General features: G+C 42.3%; 1 protein-coding gene across 1 annotated transcript in view; it reads right to left on the bottom strand.

Moving 5' to 3' along the window:
• IREB2 (iron responsive element binding protein 2) overlaps nucleotides 1–20159 on the bottom strand; it is a 106237-nt gene that overhangs the window by 34212 nt on the left and 51866 nt on the right. The window contains exons 10-16 of the mRNA XM_069765561.1: nucleotides 17269–17440; nucleotides 16210–16307; nucleotides 14380–14496; nucleotides 3723–3882; nucleotides 2480–2615; nucleotides 588–672; nucleotides 302–458 (exon numbers count right to left, since the gene is read on the bottom strand). Coding sequence (XP_069621662.1) covers nucleotides 302–458; nucleotides 588–672; nucleotides 2480–2615; nucleotides 3723–3882; nucleotides 14380–14496; nucleotides 16210–16307; nucleotides 17269–17440 — 925 coding nt within the window. The remainder of the gene's footprint in view (nucleotides 1–301; nucleotides 459–587; nucleotides 673–2479; nucleotides 2616–3722; nucleotides 3883–14379; nucleotides 14497–16209; nucleotides 16308–17268; nucleotides 17441–20159) is intronic.

Raw genomic sequence — 20159 nt, forward strand, 5'->3', positions numbered from 1 at the left:
AGAAGATGGGAGGCCCCGGACCGTGATGCCCATCGGACCCGAACTGGATCGGGACCGCCCCTGGGTGAGTACAATCTAACCTCTTTTTCTCATCTTTCAGGATACATCGGGGCTTATCTAAAGCATTACAGAATTACCTTCGATTTTGGGGGTGACAGGTTCCCTTTAATTCTTTTCAATATGACAAATAGATTTTTTTTTTAAACTTTCCATTTTATTCTGCTGTGTTATTTTTTCACTACAGAAGCATATATAACTATTCTACAGCCAAATCATTACAAGATATGTACTTCATACTTACCCAGAGCATCTGTTTGCAAGTCTATGTTTACTGTGCCCGCCAGTGCATAGGCAATAACCAGAGGTGGGGAGGCCAGATAATTGGCACGGATACAACTACACCTACTCCCTTCAAAATGCTTGTTTCCAGAAAAAACACCACATGCCACCAGTTCCCCCTAAAAAAAACAAAAAAAAAAAAAACCAAACAAACAGGTAACACATTTAAACAGCCAATTCATATATATTCGTTGAACATACACATATAGTATATATAAATATATTATACATACACTGTACCAGCATACCTCCTTAATAGCAGTGACAATATCCTCAGGTAATGGATTGGTATTGCCAACACATCTAGAGCATCCATACCCAGAAATATCAAACCTGGATGAAAACAAATCCAAAAATTACAATTTGTCAAGTCAAGGTTATATTTGAAAGGATCTCATAATAATGCAGAGCATATAAAGGATAGTGTGCATATATTAGTGAGAATGTAGTGCATATAATAGTTTGGATTTAATAGTGACTGTAGTACATCTATGTAATGGTGCATATACAGGACATGGTCAGTGCATGAGGATATATGTATATGATTTTTGGGTATATTTGGTCAGGTCTGGATTCACAATCAATCCTACCTGGCAGTTGCAAAGTGGGCCACTCCTGTAGTTAGCTGGCTGCACCGCTAAATAATCCTTTGCATATAACTGGTGTAGTGTAACATGCGCCAATACATTGTACACTAAGGCTTCTTTCACACTAGCGTCGGAATCTCCCCGTCGCAATGCATCGGGGAGAGATTCCAACGCTAGCGTTTGCTGCATTGCACAATGGGTGCAGCGGATGCATTTTTCCGGCGCATCCGCTGCCCCATTGTAAGGTGCGGGGAGGTGGGGGCGGAGTTCCGACCGCGCATGCGTGGTCGGAAAAAGCGGTCCGTCAGGAGAAAAAAACGTTACATGTAGTGTTTTTTGCTCCCGACGGTCCGCAAAAGCACGACGCATCCGTCGCTCGACGGATGCGACGTGTGGCAATCTGTCGCAAATGCGTCGTCAATGTAAGTCTATGGGGAAAAAACGCATCCTGCAAGCACTTTTGCAGGATGCGTTTTTTCTGCAAAACAACGCATTGTGACGGATTGCAGATAACGCTAGTGTGAAAGTAGCCTAAGGCAGCAGTTTGGGACCCTTTGAGAGCAAGTGACCATGGGCCCTGCACAATTCAGCAAGGCGTTGCATTCCTGTGTTTCTTCAGGGTGCTGGTACATGCAATCAATGCAGGATGAGATAAGATTGGCCCTGTGTGCAGATAATTGCCTGTATGCCAGTGTCCAGCATGTATGTTTATCACTGGTCACCCTCGAAGTATATAACCCTCATTTTTGTTTATGTACATTATGTATTATGGTACTCCTGTAGCAGGCTACATGCATGTACAGGTTATATGCAACTCGCACCATCTGGGTATGAATACATGAGTGAACCACAGGTAACCTGCAGCAAATGCTCCAAATGTTTAATGAGGTTGGTTTTACATATTGCAGTGTTATTCCAGTTTAGTTTACTCCAGACCAAGTCACCGTCTGGCCAAAGCTTGATAGACATCAGTCTGTTACCATCCCACTTGTTAAAATCAGCAATGATTGGTCAGCATGCAGGGACATGGGCTTTTGATATTGGAAGGGTAGACGTTCTGATGACATCCTGTAAGAACATGGGCATAATAGACAGGTATTGTGCACGTCCTAGTCTAGTGACAAGGACATGTGAATGATACCTGCGAGGATGCATGCAGACATTAGTGCTGCTCACCTTTTAATGTAGAAGCGAGGAACACCAACCCTACTACCCTTAAACATAAAGATGAGTGGAATGCCAAGCAAAATGACATTATACATGTGTTGCTCTTCGTTTTTTGAGGTTTTAGGCAAAATTATATGTGGGCTACTGTGGTTGTATGCCAGGGCTGGGTTTTAGTCAGAGTCGGGCCCGGCCCCTGCTGTCAATCACTGCAGAGAGGAGAACTCTCTCCTCATAAATATGCCTTATTGCAACCAGCTAGTTTTGGCTACAAGAAGTATTGATCTACTAGATGGTGGCCCGATTCTCAATAAGCCGACAGATCCACTCGAACTCTTGAAGAAAAGTGGATCACTTTAGAATCTCTTTCTGGTACATCTTGTACTAACCCCAGTTGGTTCAAGAAGGGCAGCACGCCACTGGCAGTGAGGTAATGTGTGACTGTTCCACTTCCAGGTGATAAGCTCGTCCGGATATACGGCTTCACCTTGAGCCCGGCTTCTGCAGCCTTTTTAGCCAACAAGCCTGTGAGAGAATGTCACCATCATCACATTTTGCTTTGACATAAATCAGTAGCGTAACAGCAATCAACCTTAACATGTAGTTACTTTTCCCGGCTCCAGAAAACATGTCTATCGCTTATTACGAACAATTAGGGCATATAAACGTCCCAGTGCAGGTGTTAATGGCTCTCATGTGGTATTACTGTGAATGCAAAAGAAGAAAAATGTCCAGCTCCACCGAATCCGTGAAGATAACATTTCTTTATTCACAAACTTGTAACAGAGGGTACAAACTTCAGCACAAACCATGTGGGAGTGAAACTCAACGCGTTTCTGGAGACTAAGCTCCCTTAATCATGACATTTTTCTTCTTTTGGACTTTACATGTTTGGACACAGCGGGTCCGTGCTCCCGAAGCTCAACTAATGCATCACGGGTGAGCTGGTTTATTTTTCTTTTCTTTATTACTGTGAATGCCTAAAATTTCTGAGGGAACTAATTCTGACAGGGAAAACTTAAGGCCAGACATGTAAGGGGTTGTCTGTACGGAGACCACCACCATTTTTTCTCCATGCAAAAGCAGGTGTATCAGCAGCAGAACAATGACAGTTGAAAAGAGTAGGAGAGACCGTATGATAATAACCACTCTGATGAACATGGCGTTATTGAATGCTAGTGCAGTCTGAAAATACTTAAAGGGGTATTCCCATCTCCAAGATCCTCTTTCAATATGTAGTAGGTATAATAATAATAATAAATAGCAGCAAATGCCTCCAATTAGAAACGTGGTATAGTTCTCTTGATAACCTATGACATGCACATAATGTGCAGGCCATTGCAGTAGCTTAGGCATCCATTAGCAACTGTCATTATATGAGTGGTGGCAACCATGGATACCTAAGCTACTGCAATGGCCTTGCACATGTACGTTGTCAGGAGAACTAGACTACATTTCTATTTGGAGGTATTTGTTAATATTCTTACACCTACATATTGGGATACGTTCTTCAAGATGGGAAAACCACTTTAAAAGAGAACCTATCACTACAGATACCCAATTATAAATAACTGGAAAAAAGCTGTATAAAACGTGCAGATGTAAAATTGTAAAATGTCAGCCTAATATTACCTGCAGTTAACATGACAGAAGGGTTGCAGTTGTTGGTACAGCTGATCACAGCAGCAATAAGCACACAACCGTGAGACAACATGTATTCGGTTCTTCCATATGTAACCGGAACCTCCACCTTCTGCCTTTCAGCTGGGATTTGAAACCCCCTCAGACCCACCTAACAAAAAAATGGAATTTTCTCTTAATGAAATGCATGTAATTTTTTTTTAATTTCTTCACTTGTTGATAGATTTTATTATTATTTCAAAGCATGAAAAAATGAATACACAATATTCAAGAACACTACAAAGTGGTGTGAATACCGCACACCGCTACATTTTCCTGAAAACATTTAAGTTTGCCTTAAACCATAAAAAATTCCAGAAGAAGAGAGTCGTATAGGACCTGAAGACCTTAATCAACTTCTCAAACACTTCTATGAGTTCTATTAAAATCAAAGGAGCCTATAAAAGTCCATTAGAAGCTGCGTCCGCACAATAACGGTTAGGGCTCTTTCAGACATCAGTACAAATTGGTCCGAGATCAGACCGCAACGCACGGACTGGCTATTGGTCTATCCACCAGAAAGCGACAGCTTCATAGAAATATATGGGGAAGGCACAATCTGGTCGGGAGAGCAGTGGCCAGTCCGTGCATGGCGGTCTGCGTCACAATGCAATCCCATTCACTTAGAAGATCGCCATCTTAATGTCACGTGGTGTGGCCCTTATCCTTAATTGGCTGCATTCATTTTGTACCAAATTACCGTAACAACATTTCACTTTCTAATACAAAGCCATTGCCCATGGACAAGAAACTTGGATGGGTTTGCATTCTTTCTAATGTGGTTGGTTTTGAGCAGAATTACGACCATTTAAAAACCATAATGAGAACTGCAGTGAAATAATGCTGAGGATTCGGTGGTGGATTTTACCCTATGCATTGCAAAGGGTTAAATATGTAGAAATTAACAAGGTGCCAAATTAAATTTCTGCAGATTTTTTTCCAAAGCACAGAAATTAGATTTTGTGAAGTCTCATTAACACTAATGGTGCAATATGCAGTGAATGTTCTGCAAGCGAATCCTCAGCTGTATTTATGAGAAATGGGGACATACCGTAATGGCTGCAGATCCAATTAACTATTGCAACAAGTCACATGAACATGGACATATCATATTCTTGGCACTCTGCAAGTTAGGAAAGTGCCACAATGCAGAAATATGAAAAGTCACCAAGCCAAGAGAAAAATTATGGGGTGTACGGTTATAATGAGAACCAGCATTAAGGATCTTAGTGTAACTTGCTAATATGTGTACTGCCACAATTTTTAATGACCAATGACACATGCTATTTAAAATAAAGTGGGTGAGCGCTTTAGGCCAAGTTGACATTTCCATTTGCACTTGTTAGCCTATTTATTTTGGAAGATTATTAACAAAAGTCATGTTCAAAATGGGTCTGCTCAATACATGATGCAGAGAAAAACTAAGGCCCCTTTGGATTATTAAGCTATTAACACAGCCGATACGACTTAACAGTGGCGTTATTCCTCAATGCCCAATTTTCACGACATTCACGAGTAAGTGAACAGCACCCCCCACAGTGGGTGAAAACCAGCCCCCACTCAGGTTCGTCATCTGTCACTGGAAATACAGGGGTTCCCAAGTTACAGGAAGAACAAGGACTCTGGAAAAGGGAACATGGCTCCCACCCCTTGAAATAAAATCGAGTGAAACCTGTGCTTCCAAATCCAAATGCCCTCCTCCTCCTGAGTCTAACTGTGCCTAAACCGCAGTAAGTGACATGTTTGGCATTACTGAAGTGGGGAGAGCAAACTTCGTTTATGGGGTGCGCACCAACAGAAGCAAAAGGCGGGCACAATGTATGGGGGGTGGCGCTACAATATAGGAGGTCACAATATATGGTCACTAAACTGGCATATTTGTAATTCTCCAGAATAAACCATGGGGTGAATGTTACAAAATAGTCACTGCAGCTGTAGATAAATTCATTGAAAGGTGCATATTCCACTTGTGGTTTTTCTGCTGTTATGGCACCTTTGGCGCTCTGCAAATGTCATCCATGAACTATTCTAGGGCTCCCAAAGCCAAATAGCGCTCCTGCCAACTCAGCCATGTGGCCAAACAGTAGTTTATGTTGACATACGGCAAAATCTGTATAGCAGAAATTGCGTAATAAATTGTGGGGTCCAGTTTCACCTACTAACCCTTGTGTAACTTATAAATTTGCAGCAACTAAAAAAAAAATAAAAAAAAAAATTTACCACTAAAATGTCATATTTTCATGTCCCAATTCTATAAATATTAGGTGACTCACCTGTGGGTTCAAAATACTCACTACACCCCTACATGAATTCCTTAAAGTGAACCTATCATCAGGATTTTGCCATGTAAGCTACAGGCATTGTCAGGTTGGTGTCATTATACTGATTAAAATGATACCTTGGTTGATGAAATCAATCTTTGTTTAATCTTTATTTGGAGTCATCAGTTAATGAGATTCGGGTGCTTCTGTTCTCACATTAAATCCTTATGGGTTTCCATTACAGATCACTGAACCTTCAGTGATCTGCCCTCTACTTGAAATACTGCGCTTGCAGTCTTTTTTTTTTATTTAAATAGATTTTTATTAACAATATAAAGAAGAACATCAGAATGCCATTTACATTGCAATATATCACATACACATTTTCTTATTTAATAAACCCCAACATTACCCCAACTACCCCCTCCCCCCTAAGACAGCTCAATCCCAATCTTCACCCCACTGAGGCCTTCTCTGCCTCGTGCAATTTATCCTTATCCAGGTCTTAGGAAACTCGACGTCTATACTCCTCAATCCAATTCAAGCCAAGGAGACCACATCTTATTAAACATTTCTATTTTCCCCCTTTTCTTGTACACCCCCTTTTCCAATTTTAGACCATGTTGAACATATTGGAGAAATTCCCTTCTCGCAGGTGGTTCCGCATTTATCCAATTTCGTGCTATTACTTTCCTGGCCATGTATAGTAGCCTAGCGATTGCAATCTTCCAAGTATTGTCAACTCCAATTTCTTCCACATATCCCAGCACGCATACTATCGGATCTCTAAGAACTCTACACTTATACGCTACTTCAACCCGGCTCAAAACCACCACCCAAAAAGCAGCCAGCCTAGGACACGTCCACATCATGTGATATATTCCTGCATTCTCACTCGCACACCTCGGACACTCAGAATTGGCACGCAATCCCGCTTTGTATAGCACTTCCGGAGATTTATATACTCTATGCAGAATATATAGCTGCGAGAGTCTATATGGTTCACTCAAGGATAGTCGCGGAACCCACTCCATCACCGATTCCCAGGTTTCATTCTCCATCGGCCCCACGTCCCTCTCCCACTTAGCTCTCGCCTTTATAGGGAAATCTAGCAAAAACGTGTGCATAAGGTCCTTATACAGAGTGGAAATAACTCCCCTTGTAGTCCCGTCACCACACACATACTCCAACACTATATCATCTTGAACACTGATATCAACCTTTTTATTCTGAGCTCTAAAGGCATGTCTCATTTGCGCATACTGATATTCCCCTGTGGATCGCAGACCAAATTCTACCTGCAGTTGGGAAAATGACTTCAATGCCTGCTGCTGGATTATCTGGTGAACAAAGCAAATTCCCTTATTCTGCCATTCCATCAGTCCCCCCAAGGCCTCAAATTCCTTTAAATTGTTGTTAGACCATATCGGTGTGAATCTAGTCAACCCTCTAACCCCGCGAATCTGCCTTAGTCTATTCCATAATTTGCGAATCAGGAACAGGGTTGGGTATACTCTCCCCAAAGCGCCCAAGGAGCCATCCTCCAAACACCTGACCACCGGTGCGCTTGCAGTCTTGCTTGATTGTGGTCTTTAAAAAAAAAAAAAAAAAAAAAAAAGACTATTTAACTACAGCAAAATGGTTCCAGCACATGGTTCAGTGACCCATCATTTAAGCCCATAAGGATGAATTTGAGATAAGAGCAGCAAAAAAGACCTGCCGACAAGCCGCCCCAAAGCACGAGAATCTCTAACTGAAAACTGCAAATACAGATTAAACAACCACAAGATGGATTTCATCAACCCAGGTATCATTTAAATCAGTGTAACAGCGCCAACCTGAATGCCTGTAGTTTACTTAGCAAAATCCGGATTACAGGTTCGCTTTAAGCAGTGAAGTTTCCAATATGGGGTCACTTGTGGGGGTTTCTGATGATCAGGCACCTCAGGGGCTCGGCTAATGGCACTCACTTTCTATTGAAAATTAATCTGTGCTGTAAAAGACAAGGAACGCCCCTTCCCATCTGATCCTTGCCGTGTACAACCACATATGGGGTGCTGCCATGTTCAGTAAAAATTGCATAAATTATGGGGTCCCTTTTTTTTCACCTATTACCCTTCAAGGAAATTAGACATTTGGTGCCAAAACATCTATTTTAGTGAAAAAAAAAAAATTGTTTTTGCATTTAAATGTTATGCAGTTTTGAAAACCTATTGGTTAAAGATGTGCAGTACACAACTAGATGAATTCCTTGAGAGGACTAGTTTCCACAATGGAGTAACTTTTGAAGGATTTCTGCTGTTCTGGCAAGTCGGGGCCTTTGCAAATACGACATGGCATTCGCAATCTATTCCAGACAGATTTACGCTCCAAAAATCAGATAGATCTTTTTACTTTCTTAGCCCTGCCTTGTGCCCTAACAGCATTTTTTGACCACATATCGGGTATCTTCATGTTCAGAAGAAATGGCATAACACATTCTGGGGTCTGTTTACTCCTACTATCCATAGTGAAGATTACAAATTTGGGGCTAAAACCATATTTTAAATGGAAAAAAAAAACCATAATTTTCACTTTTACATTTTAAAAAGTTCTGTGAAACACCGGTTTAACAAGCTAAACACACCATTAGATGAATTCAGTGATAGGTCTAGTTTCCAAAATGAGGTCACTTCTGTTTTTTTGCTGTTTTGGTACCTCAGGGGCTCTGCAAACCACACTGACTAAATAAATAAATAAAATATGGTACCTTATATTCTGATCGCTGGTATAATCGATTGAAATGCACTAGAACTGCAGTGTTACATGACTGAAGCCTTTTCTACCATGCTCCTGGCATGGTCTAAACAGGCTACAGTAGCTGGCAGACCAGGAGGACGTCATGACGACCTAGGATTGCCATGAAGATGCAAGAAATGTTGATCGGAAGGGAGAGCGGCACGCCTCCCTCTTCTAAATGTTGTGATCGATATTGATATTCAGGAGGTTAATCGGGGGGCCAGTGCAGGCATTGCTCCAAGCTGTGACAGTTGGGGCTCAGCTATCACGCAAGCAGAGCTCACTGCTGCTGTGCCACGCACCATCACATGACGTACCTATACCTCATTGGTCAGGAACTTACCTAACTATGACGTGTAGGTATGTCACATGTCGGGAAGGCGTTAATTATTCGGTCACATAAAACAGGAGAATATTTAGCTCAACGGACTTGAACAAAATTTTCTCTTTACTCACCAAAAGGGCTTAGTAAAGGATAAAACAGATTCAGCGATTAAGGGTGCGCAGTCACCTGAAATGCGTTGATGTCACATATCATGTAACTTGCATTGCTGATTCAGTTTCATCCTTTACTGAGCACTTTCAGTTGGATTTTCTCCTGTTTGTGTGATTGCCCTACGCTCTGATGCAGTGTTTCATGTGCTCCGAACACCAAAAGTTGTCTACAACGGTGAGTTGGACTTATCCCTAAGGCTAGGTTCACATTGCGTTAGGGCAATCCGTTAAGCGCATAGTGCTAGCGGATTGTGCTAACGCAATGTTTATTTTTGGTCCGCATTCGCCGTCCCCGCTAGCGCAGATCCCCGATCTGCGGTAGCGAGGGACGGACCTCGGACGCTGCAAGCAGTGTCCGAGGTCCGTCACAAAAGAACGGCACATCGCTAGTGCGTGCCGAAAATGGCACGAACTAGCGATGCGCTACAGGCAGAAATAACATTGCTGTCAATGGGTGCGCTAACGGACCCGTTGCACGGCGTTAATTGCGACATTTCCGCCGTGCAACGGTGTCAGTTAGCATTGGGAGAACTACAATACCCAGATAGATTAGCGAAATTAGGATTATTTAGTCTAGAAAAAAGACGACTGAGGGGCGATCTAATAACCATGTAGAAGTATATAAGGGGACAATACAAATATCTCGCTGAGGATCTGTTTATACCAAGGAAGGTGACGGGCACAAGGGGGCATTCTTTGCGTCTGGAGGAGAGAAGGTTTTTCCACCAACATAGAAGAGGATTCTTTACTGTTAGGGCAGTGAGAATCTGGAATTGCTTGCCTGAGGAGGTGGTGATGGCGAACTCAGTCGAGGGGTTCAAGAGAGGCCTGGATGTCTTCCTGGAGCAGAACAATATTGTATCATACAATTATTAGGTTCTGTAGAAGGACGTAGATCTGGGGATTTATTATGATGGAATATAGGCTGAACTGGATGGACAAATGTCTTTTTTCGGCCTTACTAACTATGTTACTATGTTAACCCATTAACGCAATGTGAACCTAGCCTAACATTTTATGAGCAGTGTATTTGGCCTTCGGGCAAAATATATGTAAAACTTAAGAAGTTCACACAACAGTGATATTTCAGCATGGAAGAAGGGCATTTAAGTAGAAGCATGCAATGGTGATTTCCTCTTCTCAAACAATTTATTGAAATAAAAGCCAATAACGGAACCTGAAAATCCACCTCTTCAGGAAAGCCTACAGCCTGCACTGACCTCGCTGCCTCCTCACCACCACCAGAGCTCCCACAACCCTCAACCTATTGTCTCCTTCCCCATCATCCTGTAGAATGTAAGCCCGCAAGGGGCAGGGTCCTCGCCCCTCTGTACCAGTCTGTCATTGTTAGTTTGCTTACTGTAAGCGATATCTGTAATTTGTATGTAACTCCTTCTCATGTACAGCACCATGAAATCAATGGTGCTATATAAATAAACAACAACAACAACAAACAACAACAGTGGTGGGTACACCCCAACAAAAAATGTCAACTTGTCATGTGGCCTTGAGCATCATCTACAGCTTGACAACGATGTCTCATGCCATTTACAAGTTGAGTGATTGACTGCAGAGGCACGGCATCCCACTCTTCTTGAAGGGCGACCCTGAAGTTATTGAGGTCATGAGGTACAGAGTTTCGAGTCTCTACGAGGCAACTTAGCTGATCCCAGAGGTTTTCTATGGGATTAAGGTCTGGACAAAGAGCAAGCAAAGCCATTTGAGGTACCCCAGTCTCCAGCAGCCATTTCCTAATGATGTGACCTCGATGAGCTGTGGCATTTTCATCCATGAAGATGAAATTAAGCCTGTGTTGTTCATGCAGAGGCACAATGACATTCTTCAAGTAGTATGGGCTTGTTCCTGGACCATTCAAAAGTGTAGGGTAGTTCTGTATTGACTAGACACATCTGACCACACTACCATCAATCTCCTTCTGACAAGTGGCAGACGCATATCATAGTAACAGTTATTAAGGTTGAAGGAAGACTTTAACTCCATCTAGTTCAACCATAGCCTAACCTAACATGCCCTAACATGTTGATCCAGAGGAAGGCAAAAAAAACCCATGTGGCAAAGCGTAAGCTCCACATTGGTGAAAAAAACTCCTTCCCGACTCCACATACAGCAATCAGACTAGTTCCCTGGATCAACACCCTATCAAGGAATCTAGTATATATAACATGTAACATTATACTTTTCAAGAAAGGTATCCAGTCCCCTCTTAGGTTGCCGTCACCCTAGCAGTATTTGGTCAGTATTTTACATCAGTATTTGTAAGCAAAAACCAGGAGTGGGTGATAAATACAGAAGAGGTGACATGTTTCTATTATACTTTTCCTCTAATTGTTTCACTCCTGGTTTTGGCTTACAAATACTGATGGAAAATACTGACCAAATACTGCTAGTGTGACGGCAGCCTTAAATTTAAGTAATGAATCACTCATTACAACATCATACGGCAGAGAGTTCCATAGTCTCACTGCTCTTAGTCTATGTGCACATGTTCAGGATTTTTCGCGGTTTTTTTCGGCCCTTTTCTGTGGGAAAAATGCTTTATAAAAGCACACAAGCATCCCATCATTTTTAATGCATTCTGATGTACAATAACAAATTGTATTGTATTATTATATAATTGTATTACTTCTGTCATCATTGGGCCGAAAAATATTCACATTAATTCATTCTACAAATTTTTGTGCAAATGATGCGTTTTTTCCGTGAAAAAAACGAATCGTGGTAAAAAAACGCAGCATGTTCATTAATTTTGCGGATTTTTTGCCTTTTTACCGCTATTTTATGCATTGGGAATCTCCGGAAAAAAAATGTGTGAAAAATATGCACAAAACGCATCAAAAATGCAAAAAAAAAAAAACGCATGCTGATTTCCTGCAGAAAAAGTCTGGTTTTGTTCAGGAAAATTCTGCAGAAAATCCTGACGTGTGCACATAGCCCAACAGTAAAGGATCTGCATCTGTTATGCTTAAACCTTCTTTCCTCTAGACGTAGAGGATGCACCCTTGTCCCTGTCTCAGGTCTATGATTAAAAAGATAATCAGAAAGGTCTTTGTACTGTCCCCTCATATATTTATACATTAAAATAAGATCACCCCTTAGTCTTCGTTTTTCCAAACTATATAGCCCCAAGTGTAATAACCTATCTTGGTATTGCAGACCCCCCAGTCCTCTAATAACCTTGGTTGCTCTTCTCTGCACCCGCTCTAGTTCAGCTATGTCTTTCTTATACACCGGAGACCAGAACTGTGCACAGTATTCTAAGTGTGGTCGCACTAGTGACTTGTATACAGGTAAAATTATGTTCTCCTCATGTGCATCTATGACTATTTTAATGCATCCCATTATTATTTGCCTTTGTAGCAGCTGCCTGACACTGGCCATTAAATGTGAGTTTGTCATCCACCCATGCTCCCAGGTCTTTTTTATTGACAGTTTTGCCCAGAGTTTTAGAATTAAGCGCATAGTTATACATCTTATTACTTCTACCCAAGTGCATGACCTTACATTTATCCCCATTAAAGCTCATTTGCCATTTATCAGCCCAAGCTTCTAGTTTACATAAATCATCCTGTAATATAAAATTGTCCTCCTATATATTGATTACCCTGCAGAGTTTAGGGTCATCTGCAAATATTGAAATTCTACTCTGAATGCCCCCTACAAGGTCATTAATAAATATGTTAAAAAGAAGAGGGCCCAATACTGACCCCTGTGGCACCCCGATGGCTAACCGTGACCCAGTCCGAGTGTGCTCCATTAATAACCACCCTTTGTTTCCTATCCCTGAGCCAGCTCTTAACCCACTTACACATATTTTCCCCTATCCCCATTATTCTCATTTTATGTATCAACCTTTTTTGTGGCACCGTATCAAAAGCTTTTGAAAAGTCCATATACACTACATCCATTGGGTTCCCTTGGTCCAGTCCGGAACTTACCTCTTCATAGAAGCTGATCAGATTAGTCTGACATGAACAGTCTCTAGTAAACCCGTGCTGATACTGGGTCATGAGGTTATTCCTCTTCAGATACTCCAGTATAGCGTCCCTTAGAATGCCCTCCAGGATTTTACCCACAGTAGAGGTTAAGCTTACTGGCCTATCATTTCCGAGTTCAGTTTTTGTCCCCTTTTTGAATATTGGCACCACATTTGCTATACGCCAGTCCTGTGGTACAGACCCTGTTATTATGGAGTCTTTAAAGATTAAAAATAATGGTCTATCAATGACTGTACTTAATTCCTGCAGTACTCGGGGGTGTATCCCATCCGGGCCCGGAGATTTGTCAATTTTAGTGATTTTTAGACGCCGCCGCACTTCCTGCTGGGTTAAGCAGGTGACATTTAATGGGGAATTTTTATCACTAGTCATTTTGTCTGCCATGGGATTTTCTTGTGTAAATACTGATGAAAAAAAGTCATTTAACATATTGGCTTTTTCCTCATCCTCATCCATCATTTCACCCAAACTATTTTTAAGGGGGCCAACACTATCATTTTTTAGTTTTTTGCTATTTACGTAGTTAAAGAATATTTGGGGATTATTTTTACTCTCGCCTTGATTTGCTTTTTAAAAAATGTATTTAATTTTCTATATTTATTTAATGCCTCATCATTACCTACTTACTTTAATTCTCTAAATGCTTTCTTCTTGTCATTTATTGCGCCCCTTACAGCTCTATATCACTCTCACTGACATCTCGAACATAGTTAGGGGCCATCATTTATGCAAATTTATTTATAAAATTCAGCCAGTCACGTAGTTCAAAATGGACTCCATCACTGAAGGGTAACAGGCGTACTTTGTGTCAGTATTTGGAACAGGAAAGCACATGCAAAATTTTTCCCTCCACTATAAAGCAGACACATCACTTAATTAAAACCGATCCAATTGAGACAATTTTGTTCAGGTTGTCTCTGCGTCTAAATCCAATAGACGGAATATGCAAATGGAAATGTGAGTGCAGCCATATATATATCTGCAATGGGATTCTTCCATATATATCTTCCATATATCTGCAATGGGATTCCAGCCTTCGTTTTTAAGTTACTCACTCACCTTCTCACTTAAACATGCTTCAAAATCCTTTTTCATATCAGTTACTAATACTCGGTCTTGTGGTCTCTTGGGGCCACTTACATATGGTACAATGGTGTTCAAATTGATTTCTAAAACCTAAAAATAACACAAGGAAAACAAATTAGTAATTTATAATTCCTGTAATTTGCATTAGCCATTATATTCCAGACTGATTTTTTTTTTATTTACCGTATTTATTTACTTTATTTTTATTTTTTTTACACACAATATAAAGCAGGGGTGGTACAAATTACTAGAAAAATGACCATGACGTTTCTCTAACACTAATGTACAACAATACACCATATTCATACAAGCCTGATGTGTTCATAAAAAAACCTTGCTGGCAGTGGCACAACTTGAAGCTTGTGGGCCCTTTTTCAATAGCTCCAATGCTGCAATCCCCCCCCAAATATTTTAAGTCTTTAACAGCTATGGTCTTTTTATATGGGAAAAAAAGGGACATTTTTTACCACCTAAACTCAGGGGCCCTGGGAGTGATTGCAAACCATGCAATTACAGTTACACCCTGCATGTTAAATCAAGACAGCCACTTTGTACAGGACTGCAATAAATTAATTGCAAAGAGGATGGGGAGAATGGGTCCAGCTCTCTTTTTAAAAAGGCCAGACATTCTTTCACAAGGAAATTAGACAAACAATGCAATTTTTGATCCTCCTTTCATACTACTGGGCTTAAAATGTGCTGCCCAAGACAAATATAACATACTAGATGGTGGCCTGATTCTAACGCATCGGGTATTCTAGAATATGCATGTCCACATAGTATATTGCCGAGCCACATAGTAGACAGCACAGAGCCACGTAGTATATTGCCCAGCCACGTAGTATATTGCCCAGCCACGTAGTATATTGCCCAGCCACGTAGTAGACAGCACAGAGCCATGTAGTATACAGCACAGAAACGTAGTATATTGCCCAGCCACGTAGTATATTGCCCAGCCACGTAGTATATTGCCCAGCCACGTAGTAGACAGCACAGAGCCACGTAGTATATTGCCCAGCCACGTAGTATATTGCCCAGCCACGTATGTCACAGGTTAAAAAATAAAAAATAAACATACTCACCTTCCGAGGGCCGCTTGTAGTTTGGTCACATGACTGACGTCATGGCAGGTCCTTCTCGTGCAGGACCGGTGAGGACGTCGCGGTCACATGACCGTGATGTCATGGCAGGTCTTTCTCGCGCAGGGCCTGTGATGACGTCGCGGTCACATGACCGTGACGTCATGGCAGGTCCTTCTCCCATACCATCCTTGCCACCGGAACCTGCCGCTTGCATGGAGAAGTCACCGGAGCGTAGCCAGGAGCGGGAAAGGCGGCGGAAGGTGAGTATATGATGATTTTTTATTTTTTTTAACATTAGATGTTTTTACTATTGACGTTGCATAGGCAGCATCAATAGTACAAACTTTGTCACACAGGGTTAATAGCGGCGGTAACGGAGTGAGTTACCCGCGGCATAACGCGGCCCGTTACCGCTGGCATTAACCCTGTGTGAGCGGTGACTGCGAGGATCATGGAGCGGGCGCCGGGCGCTGACTGCAGGGGAGTAGGGAAGGACTAATCAGACTGTGGCCATCGCTGATTGGTCGCGGCAGCCATGACAGGCAACTGGCGAGACCAGTCAGCGACTTGGATTCCATGACAGACAGAGGCTGTAACCAATGAATATCCGTGACAGAAAGAAGGACAGACAGAAAGACGGAAGTGACCCTTAGACAATTATATAGTAGATTCTATACACATCAATGCCGCTATGCATTTATGCCTCACGTATTATTATTACCTTGGAATATCTTTGTGTTATTGTACCATTTTCTTCTCTAAGCAACTTTACTGCTTTCAAATATGCTTCAAATACTTTTATTCTGAGTGGATCAACACCTATCATAGGGAAGAAAATGCAAGAAGAATGCAAGTCAAGTAAAAACATGCCACATTGTGTAGGTCCTGGGAAACTCATGCGGTTGTATGACACGTGGTGCCCAATCAGTCCTAGCATCACTTTCCCCGCCTTTGGATGAACGCCGAGACAGTGACACCAGCTCTGAACAGGCTCCAGGCACCATGTGTCATACAACCGCACGAGAGCCCCGACCACGAGTGACGACACCACTGGCACAGGAGTGGAGTATAAAGCTTTTTTTTTATTATTTTAAAATCAGGGCCAAACATTTCGATCGAGAAGGGGTTGCTTTTCCTAGTAGCAGTAGAAGATATGCTTAAAGAGGCACTCCCATCAAAGATTTTATCCTCTTAATACATTGCAGTAAAACACTGTATGCTTACAATTGCTCATTTTGCCTTTCTACCCTGATAATTCTTCTCTTCTCTGCTCTATGCAGAAACAGGAAATCTCTTGTCCCTGCCTTTATCATTCCCCACTTCAACTCCCGAGCCAGCTGCTCTCTCCTCCCATAGACTTTTGCAGAGACTCATGACCCATACAGGGAAAACGGACCTCCTGTTTCTACATTGATTTTAGAAGGATTCAGCTAGTCAGTGACGTGATGATATACTTCTAACGGAAAAGAGGAATTAACTGGGTAGAAAGGCAAAATGACCAATTATAAACAAGTACCCAGTGCTTTATAATATAATGATTGCAATATATTAAGAGCATAAAAATTTTGATGGGATTGCTTTGTTAATATAATAGGTTTTTCAGGAAGCTCATATAAAAGGCAAGATGGAGGCATTTGTTTGAAGTTTAATTTCCAACAAACATGAGGTGAACAGATTCCTAAAATCATTTTAATTTCCATAGCACTAACAAATTCCATAACACTTTATAAATCATGCATCATACATGCAGATAGCTAGATAGCTAGCTCAGAATGCTCACCAATTTGTTTCAGGTGGCTAAGGGTTACTTGGTCCACTGGAAAGAAGGCCACTGTGGCACCATACTCTGGGCACATGTTGGCTATTGTGGTACGGTCGACAACTGAAAGCTGAGACAAACCATCTCCAAAGAATTCCACAAATCTTCCGGCTAAATCAGCTTGTCTTAAGTGCTGCAGGGAAAAATAAAAAGATTTGCTCTGAATAATTTTCTAACAAAATATATACAAAAGGAGTATTCCCATCTCCAAGATCCTATCCCAACATTTAGCATTATTATTATTATTATTATAGCGCTATTTATTCCATGGCGCTTTACATGTAAGGAGGGGTATACATAATAAAAACAGGTACAATAATCTTCAACAATACAAGTCACACCTGGTACAGGAGGAGTGAGGACCCTGCCCGCGAGGGCTCACAATCTACAAGGGATGGGTGAGGATACAGTAGGTGAGGGTAGAGCTGGTCATGCAGCGGTTTGGTCGATCGGTGGTTACTGCAGGTTGTAGGCTTGCTGGAAGAGGTGGGTCTTCAGGGTCTTTTTGAAGGTTTCGATGGTAGGTGAGAGTCTGATATGTTGTGGTAGAAAGTTCCAGAGTAGGGGTGATGCGCGAGAGAAATCTTGTATACGATTGTGGGAAGAGGAGATAAGAGGGGAGTAGAGAAGGAGATCTTGTGAGGATCGGAGGTTGCGTGCAGGAAAGTGCAGGAAAGCACCGGGAGACGAGGTCACAGATGTATGGAGGGGACAGGTTGTGGATGGCTTTGTATGTCATGGTTAGGCTTTTGTTCTGGAGTCTCTGGGTAATGGGGAGCCAGTGAAGGGATTGACAAAGGGGAGAGGCCGGGGAATAGCAGGGGGACAGGTGGATTAGCAGAGTTTAGAATAGATTTGAGGAGTGCGAGAGTGATCGAGGGGAGGCCACAGAGCAGGAGGTTACAGTAGTCGAGGCGGGAGATGACGAGGGCATGGACTAGGGGTTTTGCAGATTCTTGGTTTAGCAATGTATGGATCCGTGAAATATTTTTGAGCTGAAGGCGGCAGGAATTGGAAAGGGCTTGGATATGCGGTTTGAAGGAGAGATCGGTGTCAAGGATTACCCCGAGACAGCGAGCTTGTGGGACTGGGGAGAGTGGGCAGCCGTTTACTGTAATGGATAGGTTCGTTGGGGGGCTCGCACGAGATGGTGGAAAGACAATGAATTCCGTTTTGTCCATGTTAAGTTTTAGAAATCTAGCGGAGAAGGATGAAATAGATAGACATTGAGGGATTATGGTTAGTAGGGTGGTGATATCTGGTCCAGAGATTTAGTTCTGTGTGTCATCAGCATAGAGATGATACTGAAAACTGTGAGATTCTATGAGCTGTCCCAGGCCAAACGTGTAAATGGAGAAGAGCAGGGGCCCTAGAGCTGAACCGTGCGGGACTCCGACAGATAGGGGGCGAGGTGAGGAGGTGGTGTGTGAATGGGAGACGCTGAATGTTCAGCCAGTTAGGTATGACGAAATCCAGGATAGGGCCAAGTCTGTGATGCCAAGGGATGAGAGGGTCCGCAGCAACAGGGAATGGTCCACTGTGTCAAAGGCAGAGGACAGGTGCAGGAGGAGGAGGATAGAGTAGTGTCGCTTGCTCTTGGCGGTTAATAGGTCATTGGCGACCTTAGGGCAGTTTCAGTGGAGTGGAGGGAGCAGGAAGATAGATGGGAGGACAGTTCAAGATGTAGGTGTTTCAGTAGTTTTGAGGTATAGGGGAGAAGTGATATAGGGCGATAGCTAGATACAGATGATGGGTCAAGAGAGGGCTTTTTGATGATAGGTGTGATTGAGGCATGTTTAAAGCTTGAGGGGAAAACACCAGTTGTTAGTGATAGGTTGAAGAGGTTGAAGAGATGGGTTAGAGTTGGGATGAAGACTGTGGCAAGGTTTGGGATGAAGTGGGAAGGGATCGGGTCAAGTGCACAGGTGGTGAGATGCGATCTTGACAGTAGAGTGGAGAGTCGATCTTCTGTAATAGTGGAGAAGTTGGTTTTGGAGGTGGAGGGATGGGTAGTTGGGAGGAAGGGCTCTGGGAGTTGTCGACTAAAACGGTCTCTGATGTTCTCAATCTTCTGCTTGAAAAATGAGGCAAAGTCTTCAGCTGAGAGGAGTGGGGAGGGAGGTGGTGCTGGGGGATGGAGGAGAGAATTGAAGGTGTTGAATAACTGTTTAGGATTGTAAGACAGGGAGGATATGAGAGACGAGAAGTAGGTTTGTTTTGCGGTGGCGAGTGTGGTCTTGAAAGTAGTGAGGGACTGTTTGAATGTGATGAAGTGCTCGTTGGAGTGGGATCTTTTCCATTTCCGCTCTGCAGCCCTGGAAGGTTGCCTCAGTTCTTTGGTTAGGCTGGTGTGCCAGGGCTGTCTGTGGATTATGTGAGCTTTGGTGTGTGAGAGGGGCAAGAGATTCCAAAGCTGCAGCTTGAATGAATAGCATGAATAGTTATTATAATAAATAAAAATAGCAGCAAATACCTCTAATTAGAAATGCAGTATAGTTTCTCATATGTAGGGTGTTACCAGTAGTTATGTATCCATGGTTAGGACCATTAACAGTTAACTTACTATATGAGTGATCGTAACCAGGGATATCTAAAATGCTTCATTAGCCTACATGGAGGCAATGACATAGAACTATAGTATAGATCTTCTGGTGAGCCAATTGGAGGTATTGGCTAATGTTACATTTACTACAAATAGGGATAGGATCTCGTAGGTGGGAATACCCGTTTAAGGGTAACTTTTACACTGAACTTCACGCTATGGTCATTTTCATTTTTTCCTCCCTTTCTTTCAAGAGCAGTAACTTATTTTTTCATCAATCTAGCCACATGAGGACTTAATTTTTGCGGGA

This window comes from Ranitomeya imitator, chromosome 4, assembly GCF_032444005.1.
Source record: "Ranitomeya imitator isolate aRanImi1 chromosome 4, aRanImi1.pri, whole genome shotgun sequence".
NCBI classification, from domain to species: domain Eukaryota; kingdom Metazoa; phylum Chordata; class Amphibia; order Anura; family Dendrobatidae; genus Ranitomeya; species Ranitomeya imitator.